Source organism: Lipotes vexillifer, unplaced genomic scaffold (assembly GCF_000442215.2).
Source record: "Lipotes vexillifer unplaced genomic scaffold, Lipotes_vexillifer_v1.1 scaffold129, whole genome shotgun sequence".
Classification (NCBI taxonomy): Eukaryota; Metazoa; Chordata; class Mammalia; order Artiodactyla; family Lipotidae; genus Lipotes; species Lipotes vexillifer.
Genome location: NW_006777287.1, coordinates 1880864 through 1894667, shown reverse-complemented (window position 1 = coordinate 1894667; position 13804 = coordinate 1880864). Strand labels below are relative to the sequence as shown.

Genomic DNA, 13804 nt, shown 5'->3' with positions numbered 1-13804 from the left:
ATATATATTTTTTTTGCGGTACGCGGGCCTCTCACTGTTGTGGTCTCTCCTGTTGCGGAGCACAGGCTCTGGACGCGCAGGCTCAGCAGCGATGGCTCAGGGGCCCAGCCGCTCCACGGCATGTGGGATCTTCCCGGACCGGGGCACGAACCCGTGTCCCCTGCATCGGCAGGCGGACTCTCAACCACTGTGCCACCAGGGAAGCCCTGTTCTGATATTTTTTATAGGTTCTTTTTTAATGGTTAGGTCTTTAGCCAATCTGGAATTAATTTTTCTTAATTGAGTAAATTAGGAATCTAATCCCTCCCCCAAAAGACAGTCATTTCTCCCCAAACTATTTTAGTAAATAGTTCATCTCTCTCCCAGTGACTTGAAATATCACTTTTGTCATTTATGAATTCCCACAATACTTAGGTCGATTTTTGGATTTTTTTTTCTGTACCATTGATCTAGTTTTCTATTCCTACTCCCATATCACGATGCTTCTTTGTATGGTTGTATTTCCCTATGCTTATTTTATTTTATTTTATTATTTTTGGCTGCTCAGCTCATGGGATCTTAGTTCCCCGACCAGGGATCCACCCGCTCCCCCTGCAGTGGAAGCGCGGAGTCCTGACCACTGGATCTCCAGGGAAATCCCACAATGTTTTAATAACTAGAGCTTTGTCAGATATTTTGAATCTGGTAAGATGACGCCCTCCTCTTTCTTTTTCTTTTATAAAATTAGATATTCTTGTGTATTTAAGGCACCGTAGGAATTTTAACATCAGGTCTACAAGTTCCATTTTGCAATTTTTATTGGTAATGTATTGATTTTTTAAAGATTAATTTTGGGAAGAATTGTCTTTATTATGTGGGTAATGTTTGTGTGTGAGCGTATGGGGATGTGCGTGTTTACCAAGCCAACTTGGGAAATAAGGGTGCCAATACAGGAAGGTGCAAGGCAAATGAGCGCTCAGTGAAGTTCCCAGTGGTCCAACTGATGGGCATGATCTCGGGATGTTGGGAGGGACAAAGGGAAGGTTGTAGGTCTGGGTATTTTGTGAGCTGACTGTGCATCTGAAGGTATGGGTGGGACCCTCTGCTGTGTGCAAGCCGGCTTGCATGTATCTAGCACACAGAGGAGCTCAATAAATGTTAAATCAGTGCACAAATGAGTGAATCAATTTTGGGGGAGATTATTGTATGCCAAACAACCTGCTAGCACTATTAAAAAATTACCTCCAATCCTCATAACAACCCTGTCAAACAGGTATTATGACCCCCATTTGACAGACAAGTAAAGCTGAGGCTCAGAGAGGGGAAGTCCCTTGCCCATATTCAAACCTTGGTCTTTATAATTCCAGAAGTCCACCACAGAAGGGGCCAGATCTAATTTCCATCCTTCCACTCATTCATCCATCTGCCAAGGATTCACTAAGCACCTACAGTGCAGCGCAACGACCTGGTACAACAACCGCTCTAAATGACATCGAGTAGGCGGGCCGCTTCCGGGAAAACCAGCTGGGCGGCTGGACTGTAGGTACCTAAAGGGTGGGGTTTCTGGCGCGCACCTTCCGGGAATGTAGCTGCCTAGGCCTCAAGGCTATGGCTTTGGCTGAGGAGACACCGCTAGATCAAAGTTGGAGCGCGGTTTAGGGAGTGGATACTATGAATATTGGCCTATAGAGGGCGCGTTTCCGAAGCTGGAAGCGTGTCCTGCAGACCCTCCGCGCGCAGACTGGCCATCAGTACGCAGGCGCAGAGGACCCAAGGAGCGGCTTAATATCTTGCGGAGGGATAATTTGAGAAGAGGAGGCGTGGTTCAATCTAATTACCTCTCATTGATTTGCCTCTGTCTCTGAGGGCGTGGCCTCGGTGCCCCCTTCTCGGAATAAGGGCCTGCGGAATCTAGTTCTTTCTCGGCTTCGGAGGCGTAGCTTAGGGCGGGCCCTTGAGCCACCCCTCAACGATTGGCCGCCTCACCCAGAGGGCGTGGCCCAGCGAGCTGTCTCTCCTCAGTGCGGTCACTTCCTGTGGAGTTTCCCCAGCCCAGGGAGGAGGGGGAAGAGGACGAGGGGGAGGAGGGCGGTCGTCCGGGGTTAGGTTGGGGGGGCGGTTTGGTCCGTTCTGGGCGGGGGATGACTCACAGCCCATCCCATCTCCCCGACGCCGCCCGCCCGCGCAGAGCTCGCTCCATGGCTTAGCGGAGGAGGCGGTGGCGAGCGGGGGAGGGGGACTCTTATTTTGTTAGGGGGACCGGGCCGAGGCCCGACCGGCCTGGCAGGGCTCGCCCGGGGCCGGGCGTCATGTCTCATGCGGCCGAGCCAGCTCGGGACGGCGTAGAGGCCAGCGCGGAGGGCCCTCGAGCCGTGTTCGTGCTGTTGGAGGAGCGCAGGCCGGCCGACTCGGCCCAGCTGCTCAGGTGCGGGACCGCCTGGGACCGGTAGTGCTAACTGGGGTTCCCGGGGGCCTTATCTGGGGGCAGCGGGGGCCCAGGACTGTGATTGGAGGCCCTCGGCCTAGTCTTGGAGGACGTCTGAGCGCCTGACTTGGGGGGGCACCTAAGGAACCTGGCGGTGGCTTGCTTGGACTGAGGCTTAAAGGAGTCGTGGAAGTGCAGTAAGGGAGGCCTAGTTCAGATTTGGCGGGGGCCCTTGACTGGGTCTCGAGGGGCTGATTCTGTTGTGTCCAAAAACTAGTCTAGGGTAGCTGAACTTCAGGGACTGAGACTCTGACTAGAGGCTGAATTTGGGGTCTTTGAGTCAGATATGAGGGGAATGAATTTGAGGGGGCACTCTGTAGGTGAGGCACTGATTTTTAAGGGACTTTTTCCCTCAGAGAAGGCGTCCTGGGAGATAGAGGTGCTGTCTTGGGAGCTTGGTAACTCCCAGTGGCTGGTTGCTGGAGGCTGTGTTTGGGGATAAAATGACTCTGGAGGGATTTGGGGGTATCTCGGATATACTGCGTGGGACCAGCCTTGTGAGTGTGTGTGAGTGAACAAGAAAAGCAACATTCAAGACTTGATCAGAATAATCCCTTCACCTGCCCACCCATCCAGCTGGGTAGTGGAAAAGCCCTCTTCCCACACCCCATAGGGGCTTGAATGGGAAACAGACAGACAGGCAATGGAGATGGTGCTACCTCTTAGCCCAGAGGAGGCCTCAGACCTTATTTGGGAACCCAGAGGAGGGTCTTGTTCTTGTTGCCACCTGCCCTAGCCTCTCAGCCAGCTCTTTTCACCCCCTACACACACACAGACAGAGGTTGTTTTTTTTTTTATCTCACCTTCCCAGTCTGTCTCTCAGGCCCTGGAGGCAATCTTGAATCTGACCCTAGAGCTGGAATGAGCACCAATTGCACCATCCCTGCCTGGGTGGGTCCTCTCTGACCTCTTAGCCTCACTTCCATCAGTGGGCCTGGAAGCCCCAGCCTTCTCTGTCCATACCCTGCTCATTGCAGTGCCCACCTCTTCCAACTTCTGTGCAATGGAAGTGTGAGCATGGGAGGGGGCTTTGCCTACTCTCTGCCTGGGATTGTGCTGAGCTCAGCGGCTCCCCAGCTTCCTCTTCCCGACTTCCTGGGGTGGTTTTAGGGCCCCATCTGTGAGTGAGGAAAGGGAGGAAGACAGATTCTTGGAGAGGGGCAAGTCAACGACAATCTCAGGATTCTAAATCTTTGACTAAATTCAAGGATGCATATCTATCTGCCTGCATGTTAATGTCCCCTACACACTAGGGTCTTGCAGCCAGCATGGAGGGTTGAGCAGGAGCCTTTCAATATATGAATTTACCATCTCCTGATGCCTTTATAGCAACCTAGATCATCACAGTAGTGGCGATAGTTGAAAGGGACGGGTGTACATGGCTTCTTAGTTTGTGTGTCAGTGGGTGTTGGTATTGGAGGTGTGTTTGTGTTTTGATCTATCGAAAAAACTGGAGAGTGCTGGGCAAGCTCCTCTGACCAAGAAAAGAATGTTCCTATAAATCAGATCATCCACCCAAATTCTCCCTCTTGTCAATCCAGATTGTTGGACTGAGGGGAGCCTTTGTTATTTCCATCTTGCTTTTGGATGCGTGTTCGCATCCCACAAACTCTGGCTGGGGCAGGGTTGGTGGCCGGGAGCTCTTTAGGGAAGTACTGGATCCTTCAGTAAAGTGAATCAGCTACCCCAGTTCTCTTTGTGATGCATTCAGTTTGTGTTACAATGGACTGTTCTGCCGAGGGAAGCCCCTACCGTGCAGTATGCCTGTGGACCTATGTGGGCTCACATTCAGCAGCCAGGAAAACAATGGGGGGTGGTGGGGGCTGGGAGAACTCTGAATGCAAAGTCAGGAATCCCACAAAGTGAATTGTCATGCCTCAATTCTTCGTTTCTATTCTCCTGAAACCCAGGTTGTACACCCAAGTGATTGTTAGATCGAGGATCTGGGGTTCAGGCTTATTATTTTTAATCTTAAGGAACTATGGGTAACACGGAGCAAAAGAGAGTGGAGAGGGGAGAAGACATGGGAATTCATGGTGGTGGTTTCAGCAAAGTGGCCGAATGTGAGGGATACACTCTATTCTCCTCTCTCCTGGTGTATGCTTCTCTTCTCTTCTTTTCTCTTCTGTCTCTGTCTCTGTCTCTCTCAGGGGAATGACGTCTCCATACAATCACTGACCATCACCCTGCCTTCCCCCCACCCTCAGCCTGAACTCTTTGCTTCCGGAATCCGGGATTGTTGCTGACATCGAATTAGAAAACGTCCTTGATCCTGACAGCTTCTACGAGCTCAAAAGCCAACCCCTATCGCTACGCTCAAGGTATGTCTCCTCTCTCTGACTCCCCTCCCAATTCCTCAGGCCCCTCCATCGCCTCTTGATGGGCAGAGGCCCTCAGTGCCAGCCCAACCCATTCTCTAACCAGCCTGAGTTTTTCAGATAGTAAAATTAAGAGCCAGAAAGAGCATGTGGAAAGCAGGAGGCCAAGCTAGGATTCTAGTATCTCAGACAAAATCTCCCCTGCTTCCTCCCCTACCTGCACATCCATTCATAGATAAAAATTGCAGCGTGCCTGGAGTTCCCAGACACAGGGTGTGGCCTGCTCAAGCCCAGCCCCCAAGTAGGCGGAGCCATTCCCATAACCCCTGGTCACCCTCCCCCCAACTCAACAAATTCACCCACTCCCAACCCTTGAAGAACCCCTGCTGGTCTCTTCTTTCCCCCAAGCTTGAAAGTCTAAATGTGCTGAGTCATGGGCCTGGGCTCTAAGAGAGGGGAGGGGACCTGGAAGAGGGGCAGGAAGGGAGGATTGTGAAATCTCTGAGATTTTCAAGACTGACTAGCTCCTGGGACCAGAGGCCCAGGCAGGGGAGGAAGAAGGGCCTGCGGTTGCCCATATAGCCTGATGCCCACCCCCAGGAGCTCAGGGAGCATCTCCAGCCCCAAATTGAGCTTAATGAGCCCTCTGTGTCCGTATCTACTCCCACAACCTCAATTCTGTTTCCTTCTGCTCTCCTGTAAATAGCTCGCAGAGCTGAACAATGGTATCTCCGCTTGATACATGAACAGGCCCAAATCCAGGCTTCACTATAAGGACTGAGAGCTAAAGTTCCCCCACCAGACTGTGACCCCTGAGGGTTGTGACCAGGTCTGGTTCCTTTATCTCCCCTCCACATTGTGGCTTCTGAAGGCAGAGAATAGGCCAGGTTCCTATGTCTGCTCCATCATACTATGACTCCTTAGGCTTGGGCCGAGACTTTTAGCTTACCTGTGGCCCCGTATTTCCCATTCCACAGCCTCCCAATATCACTGCAGGCCACACCAGCCACCCCAGCTACACTCTCTGCATCATCTTCTGCAGGGGGCTCCAGGACCCCTGCCATGTCGTCATCTTCTTCATCGCGGGTCTTGCTGCGGCAGCAGCTAATGCGGGCCCAGGCCCAGGAGCAGGAGAGGCGTGAGCGTCGGGAACAGGCTGCAGCCTCTCCCTTCCCTAGTCCTGCACCTGCCTCTCCTGCCATCTCTGTGGTCGGCGTCTCTGCTGGGGGCCACACATTGGGTCGTCCTCCCCCTGCTCAGGTGCCCAGGGAGGTGCTCAAGGTAAGGTGACATCCAGAGGCCCTGGGAGGGGCTCCTGGTGACTGAGGATTGGTCCTGGTGGCTTTGGGACGAGGTCCTAGGGACTCTAAGGAAGGTCTCAGGTACTGTTAAAAGGGGGCTGTGCTAGTATCACATTGTGTTTAGGGTTTCCAAGGCGTTCTTATGGAGTTGTGAGGGGTTCTTGGGGGCCATAGGATGTCTTGGTGGATCATGGAGGCTCATGAGTGCCCTGAGTGGGCCCTGGAGTCTGTGAAGTGGCTTTGTAGGAAGAACTTCACATATGGTTATGCATTAGGAATTCTTTGGCCATTGGAGTGTCTTGGGAAGCCATGTATAGTTCCCACGTCTGTTAGGTGGGGTCACCAGCTTTGCGGGGGGCCTCTTGGGGACTGTGACAGGGTGCTCCAGTAACTGTGAAGGATTCTGCCACCCATGGGTAGATCTTGAGGGCTGTGAAGGATCTCTGAGAAAGGGAGTTTGGGTCCTAGGGGAGACTTTAATCAGTATTTGGGGGTGGGAGAGGGTTCTCAGATTCTGGGCCTGGTTTGCCATCTTGAGCCTAGGAACAGATGACTTCTGAGGGGCAAGCTGGGGCTCAGAGTCACCCCTCTGAGCCCTGTTCTACCTTGTTCCCTCCCATCTTGTCTCCCCCACATTCCACAGGTACAGACCCATCTGGAGAACCCGACGCGCTACCACCTGCAGCAGGCGCGCCGGCAGCAGGTGAAGCAGTACCTGTCCACCACACTTGGGCCCAAGCTGGCGTCCCAGGCCCTTACCCCACCACCGGGGGCTGCTAGTGCCCAGCCACTTCCCGCCCCTGAGGCTGCCCATGCTACTGGCCCCACTGGCAGTGCTCCCAACAGCCCCATGGCACTGCTTACCATCGGGTCTAGCTCAGAGAAGGAGGTGAGTGGCTGCAGACGACCCTCCCATGCTCCCCCTGCCCCAACTTCTTCTAAGGCTCTTCCATATGTCTTCTCCCAGATTGATGATGTCATCGATGAGATCATCAGCCTGGAGTCCAGTTACAACGATGAGATGCTCAGCTATCTGCCCGGAGGCACCACGGGGCTACAGCTCCCCAGCACGGTGAGGCCCTGAGATGGGAGGTTGGTCTAAAAATTAGCGCATCCGTCTATCACTGAGGGATATCTTATATACACCCGGGGCGGGCTAGCTGTGTACATAAGAGACTGTCACCTTGGATTGTACTGAGATAGAGATAGAGGCTGTATGTTGAGAATGGGGCACACCAGTGCCCTGGGGCTATGTTGCACTGCATGGAGAGGTGAACCTTGTAGATTTTGATATCTACACGGTGGGGACTTCATGGAGCTATTAGGGCATACCGAAGCACTCAGGCTTCACTGTGGGAGGGACCAAGAGGTGGGACTCGTAGCATTTTGTTTGTTTGTTTTGAGAATAAGACAGGTTTCTTTTTATTAAGTTTTCTTAAACTTGTCTCATGTTTACTGAATGTTTTTCTTTGTGTAAGAATGTAACCTGGAGCTTTAACAAACCAATTTGGACAATGCAACCTGGATAAATGCTTGTCTGCACACAAGTCATCGATTACCATTCTCTGGCCTGGCCTCCATGTAAATCCAGTTGGTCTTAAAGCCTATCTAAACAGAGAGGAAGCAGACCACATCATCTTATTTCTAGTTTAAACTTTAAACCTCAAATTCACCCCTATCCCAAGACCCACACCCTCCCCCCCACACAAAATAAACTTTTTAGAAGAAATGGCCATTAAGAACTGAGTCAGTTGCATAAGAATTGGCTTAATCCTGCAGCCAGCACTCCAAAGTAGCTCTTGGCTTCACAGCAGGCCAGCTGGAACTCTTGAAGCAGGACAGGTAGTGAATGGATAGAGGATGCTCTAAGAACAGGGCCAGGTCCTGGTGCTGCGAGGCTTCCACACATGCTTACACTCCAACATAAATACACTTCCACCTTCCTCCCCTAAGTGATGTTTCTCTATAGCACTTTAGAGCCTGTAACTCTCTAAATTTTTTAGTGCAGAGATGTACAGAAACTTATTCTAAACATGCAAGGTATAATCTTATTTCTAACAACATAGGCCAAAGTTGTTATACAGATTATCTTGTAGCATTTTGAATGTACCAGGACATTCAGGTCATGAAGACACACGCAGACCATGAAGTGATTGGAACATAATATGCCAAAGGTGTCCAGATTTGATGTGGTTGGACCTTGAAGTGACTAGAACATACCACATCTCTTAAAGTGAACTGTGCTGAGAGGCTGGGTCCTTGTAAAGACTTGATAAAACTTTCTAGAGCAGGAGATGCACCAATGAATTTTAACATTCTGGTTCTGAACATTCCAAGAGTCTCATAACTCGTTTTAGGACATACCAAGTGCCTATAGCTTTACTTCTTTCCAACTTATCAAGAGGATAGAAGCACATGTAAAAATGGTACCAATTTATCAGAATTTTTCATTGATTTGGGCACAGCTAGAGATTGGATGGATCCAGCAGTCTAGTGGGGGTTTCAGGAGATGAAAACTCATCAAGAGGTGGGACTAATTACTTATGGATTAGTTCATTGCCCTAGGGTGTATCCAGGAGAGTGTGAAAGAGAAAAAAAAAGACTAGGCTGACATAAAAACAGTGCTTGTTGAGTAAGTTGGACAAGAGATCCTGAGAGATCAGAATGTGCAAGAGGGTGCCAGATCAGAACTTTGGTGCATGACAGCCGGAGACTATATGCAATGCAGTCACAGCAAAAGACTGGAGATTGGGCTGGAACTCTCCAAAAGGCCAGATTTTGGGTGGAATGTTGCCATGACAATTTCCCAAGGTCTGAGAAGACTGGGTTGGAGTGTTCCAAGAATGCTGAGTTGGAATGTAGCTCTAGGAGGGGCTGAAATGTTGCATTGGAGCTGACAAAGACCTGAGAAGGGTGGTTTTCTGGCACTTCTCAGAGCCAGTGCCGGAGTTTGGGAGAGGGGCTTCAGAAGTCACTGGGGGATTCGAGGGGCTGTGGGGACACGATGAGCAGGCCAGGCAGGCTCCAGTCCCCCAGCAAAGCAGGGTAGGTCCCCTTGACCCTGTCTTCCCTGTTGAGTGGCTGTGTGAAATTCCCTTGAAGGAGAAGGAAGGGTTTCCATGCTGAGCCAGCCAATCCTTGCATGAGGGGGCCCATCTTTGGGGTGTGTGGAGGGTCAGGAACCTGGTCGAAGAAGGGGCCAAGCCTGGGGTCTGTTTCCAACCATCATTTTTCCACTCTCCCTGCATGCAGCTGCCTGTGTCAGGGAATCTGCTTGATGTGTACAGTAGTCAGGGCGTGGCCACGCCAGCCATCACTGTCAGCAACTCCTGTCCAGCTGAGCTGCCGAATATCAAACGGGAGATCTCTGGTAAGGGCTAGGGTCTTGGCCCCGTGCAATTATCATATACCCCAGGGTGAGCCCCATATCTATCAGGTCTGGGGGTCAGGCCTGATTCTAAGGGAAGAGGGTTTAAACAGACAGAAATGGGGACTGTTTGCCATCTTTGTCCATATGGCCCGTGGTCCTGCTTTCACTCCAGTCCCTCTCCTCTTGGGTTTAACAAGTGGCCTGTCACCATGGCTTCTTTAAAAATTGTAAAAATGTGGCACTTCCCTTGCCTGCGCCCACCAAAGCCTACCCCAGTGGCTGCACATGCTGCCCACCGTCGTCTGTCATCTTTCCCAGGCCCAGAGGCCCTGACCACCTCCTGCACTCTCTTCCAGAGACAGAGGCCAAGGCCCTTTTGAAGGAACGGCAGAAGAAAGACAATCACAACCTGAGTGAGTGAGAGTGCGTGCTCCTGCCCACGTGCTGTGCAGCCCAGCCTCACTCTGCGCCCGGCCTTCCTTGGGGGCCTCTCCCTGCAGCAGCCTCCCAATTCCCCAGTTTCGCCTCTTCGCTTCTCAGCCTATTGACGACTCTCTCCCACTTTCTCTTTCTCTCCCCCGCCTTCAAAGTTGAACGTCGCAGGCGATTCAACATTAACGACAGGATCAAGGAGTTGGGCACCCTCATCCCCAAGTCCAGTGACCCGTGAGTCTGGGCCAGGAGCCCCAGGCCGGTGGAAGGTGGGGTGGGGGCCCCACTCCCTGAAAGTCATTCCCGGGTGGGCCTGCCCTAAGTGGGAACCACCCAGGCAGTCCTGCTCCTTTGCCCCTTTCTCACCCAGCTTTCCTCACCCTGAGCAGGGTGGCAGCCCCTCACCGTGTTCCCATCTAAAATTTTAGGTGCATGACATTATGGTCCATGACATTATGGTCCATGGTCCATGACATTATGGTCCACGTCATCTGCCCCCCTGTACGACATAGACAGTTTTCCGCTTATTTAGTACCTCCTTTATTTACTCAAAAAATGTATTGAGCTGCTTCTGCTTTGTGCCAGGTACCATGCTAGGCCCTGAGGATACCAGAGGGAACAAAATGCACAAAAATCCCTGACCTCATGGAACTGATGTTTTAGTGGGGGCAGACAGACAGCAAAGAAGATAAATATGTAAACTCCGGTGGTTATGAGTGTTGTGGAGAGGAATCAAGAACGGAGGGAAGATGGGATATTGGGGAGGGTCACAGTTTGGGGTGAGGAGGGTGGGGACAGGGCAGGCCTCAACTGATGAGGAAATACTTGAATAAAGAGCCTAAAGAGGTGAGGCAGGAACCATCTGGGTGTCTGAGAGAAGAGTGTTCAAGGTGGAGGGCAGAGCTGGGCTGGAGGCCCTGAGGTGGGAATGATTTTCCATGTTCTAGGAGCATTGAGAAGCCAGTGTGGCTGCAGTGAGATGAATCAGATGGGCATGGGTAAGAGGAGCAGTATGGGATCAGGTCAGAGAGGGCTTTCTGGGTTCGGGGTGTGATGGGGCATCATTGGAAGGTTCCAGGCAGGTGGTTTTCATCCAAGCATTCTGTACCCTTGATGTCCCTCTGCCTCACGTTGTAGGCATGTGGCGGGGTGCTCCATCTACCTGGTGCAATCGCCCCCTTCAGCTCCCGAGAGACACCATGTGCAGCATTCCCTTCTTTCCTCCCCCTTGGGCCCCACAGGGAGATGCGCTGGAACAAAGGCACCATCCTGAAAGCCTCTGTGGATTACATCCGCAAGTTGCAGAAGGAGCAACAGCGCTCCAAAGACCTGGAGAGCCGGCAGCGATCCCTGGAGCAAGCCAACCGCAGCCTGCAGCTCCGAATTCAGGTCTGGAAGGAGAAGGCGGTGGCACGGGTGAGGGGGGCTTCCTGGAGGCAGAGGCAGAGGGAGAACAGGCTAGGATTTCTCCTCCTGGCATATTTGGGGGATCCCCGGGCTTCCTGACTCACATGATGATGATGATGATGATAAGTAGTAATCATAACATTAGCAAGAATAATAATGAATATTGGTTACAGACACAGTGTTTTATCTTGTGTCATGCACTGTGACAAGAGCCTTATCTCCATTTACTAAGTTAATCCTCACAACAATCCTGTGAGACAGGGACCATTATTATACCCACTTTCTAGGTTGGGACTCTGAGGCTCAGAGACGGTAAGCAACTTGCCTGAAGTTACGCAACTAGTGAATGGCAGAGGCTGAATTCGAACCCAGGCAGCCTACCCTTTTAACTGTTATATCCTCTGCCTCTGAGGGACTCTGAACCCCATCTTATCCCACCCCCCTACGTTTTGCAGGAGCTAGAACTGCAGGCCCAGATCCATGGTCTGCCAGTGCCTCCCACCCCAGGGCTGCTCTCACTGGCCACAACTTCAGCCTCTGACAGTCTCAAGCCAGAGCAGCTGGATGTTGAAGAGGAGGGCAGGCCAGGCACAGCAACATTTCATGCAGCGGGGGGACCTGCCCAGAGTACTCCCCATCAGCAGCCCCCAGCGCCACCCTCAGATGCCCTTCTGGACCTGCACTTTCCCAGTGACCACCTGGGGGATCTGGGGGACCCCTTCCACCTGGGGCTGGAGGACATTCTGATGGAGGAGGAGGAGGGGGTGGTGGGGGGACTGTCAGGGGGCGCCCTGTCCCCACTGCGGGCTGCCTCCGATCCCCTGCTTTCTTCAGTATCCCCTGCAGTCTCCAAGGCCAGCAGTCGCCGCAGCAGCTTCAGCATGGAGGAGGAGTCCTGATCAGGCCTCACCCCTCCCCTGGGACTACCCCACCCAGGAAAGGAGGACATGTCAGGATGAGGCCCCGCCTTTTCCCCCACCTTTTCATGAGATTGCCCTGCCCTGGTGTACTGGGGGAAGAGGAGACTGATGAGGCCCCACCCCTATAACCAGGCAAGGAGGAGGAGTCAGATGAGGCACCACCCCTTCTCCACAGGACAGGCCAATGCAGGTATTTCAGACATGGAGAAGGTAGGGGCATCAAGGCCTGTCTCTTGCAGAACGCAGCCTCACCCGTGCCCCTTGGGACCCGCCCTTGCCCAGATGAGGGAAGGAGACAGGATGAGGTCAGCCCCTGGCCCCTAGGGACTGTCCTAGCCATGTTTCCTGGGATGAAGAGTGTCAGGATACTGCTCCATCCCCTGTCTTGGAACCAACAGTCTAGTCTATCCTGGCAAGGAAGAGGAGTCAAAATGGAGGTCCCACCCTGGGGGTTTAAGCGCTGCCCCTTCCCCATGAACCCTGCCCTGCGCAGGCAAGGAACATAAGTGAGGATGAGAGCCAACCCCTTTACCTGGGAACTCAGTCCTGGCCTTCTAGCAATGGAGGAGTCAGGCCCTGCCCTTTCCCTATAGGAACAGCCCGGGGGCAGGTATTTCAGTGGAGGAGTCAGTAAAATCAGGCAACTTTGTGGAGATCACAGCCCTCGTCTCTTAGCAACATCCCATCCAATCATTCCACACTGCAGGGAGGAGTGGTACTTAAGCTCCCCCGCCTTAACCTGGGACCATCGTGACTTAACCTAGGAGGGCTCTAAGCCGACCTGGCCCTTGAAGAAGGGGGCAGATCTTGAAATCTTGTGGGTTGACATTCCAGACCTAGATCAGGAGTGAGTGAGAGTTAGACCCCCACACTTGGGCAGAGTTTTACCTCCTTCCTTGAAGGTTAGATTGGGGAGGTGATGAAGATAAGGGGGTACTGGGTCCATGTTCCCAGAACCAGCACCCCAGTACTCTTTTTCAACATGTAGAGGAACAAGATAAAGGAAGGGGCCTTTCCAGGGAGTTCCCCAGCCCAGGAACAAGTAGAAGCCTGTCTTACCAAGGCAGAGGCTTAGGGGGAGGATTGCAAAAACATATATACACCCTCTTTATCAGATTTTTTTACTGACCCCCTACTCAGAAGCTAGGTCACCCCCAACCTCTGGCCTTCACCTAGTTCTCCATGTGGAGAAATCTTCCCCATTTCAGAGTTATCAAGAGACACTCCCTGCCCATCCCCGTCCCTCCTACCCCATACACTCAAGGTTGTCAGCTTTGGATTGTTGGGGCCGAGCCCTGAGGAGGGTGTACTAAGGGGTCTGTAGGTTTGTGATTAAGATAATAAATGCTAGGCGTGTTTGATGCGCTTTTAACTTTGGCAAAGAGTCTCCTGTCCTTGCTTTTTGTCTGTGCAATGAGCATGGCTCATGAGGTTCTTGGAAGAAACAGATTTGAGTGGGATGGGTACAAGAATCTAGATAGAGGGGCTGGAGAAAACAGTATACAAACAAAAGCAATCAGTCCTTAACTATCTGCTAGGCAGCCTCCTAACTGTTTTACCCAATTTATTATTCTAAGGAATATTCATCAAGA

General features: G+C 52.2%; 1 protein-coding gene across 2 annotated transcripts; it reads left to right on the top strand.

Annotated features, from left to right (window-relative positions):
* The first annotated feature begins 2010 nt into the window (after positions 1-2010).
* TFE3 (transcription factor binding to IGHM enhancer 3) lies at positions 2011-13594 on the top strand. Of its 2 annotated transcripts, none has more exons than XM_007450896.1 (10): positions 2011-2404; positions 4672-4785; positions 5825-6063; positions 6727-6972; positions 7051-7155; positions 9336-9453; positions 9810-9866; positions 10044-10119; positions 11127-11274; positions 11748-13594. In XM_007450896.1, exons 3-10 carry the CDS (start codon positions 5845-5847, stop codon positions 12189-12191), a joined length of 1413 nt encoding a protein of 470 aa, XP_007450958.1. In that variant the 5' UTR covers positions 2011-2404; positions 4672-4785; positions 5825-5844; the 3' UTR covers positions 12192-13594. The 2 variants fall into 2 exon arrangements, with proteins under 2 accessions (XP_007450958.1, XP_007450957.1); XM_007450895.1 differs by having other exon boundaries at positions 5760-6063.
* Positions 13595-13804: the final 210 nt, after the last annotated feature.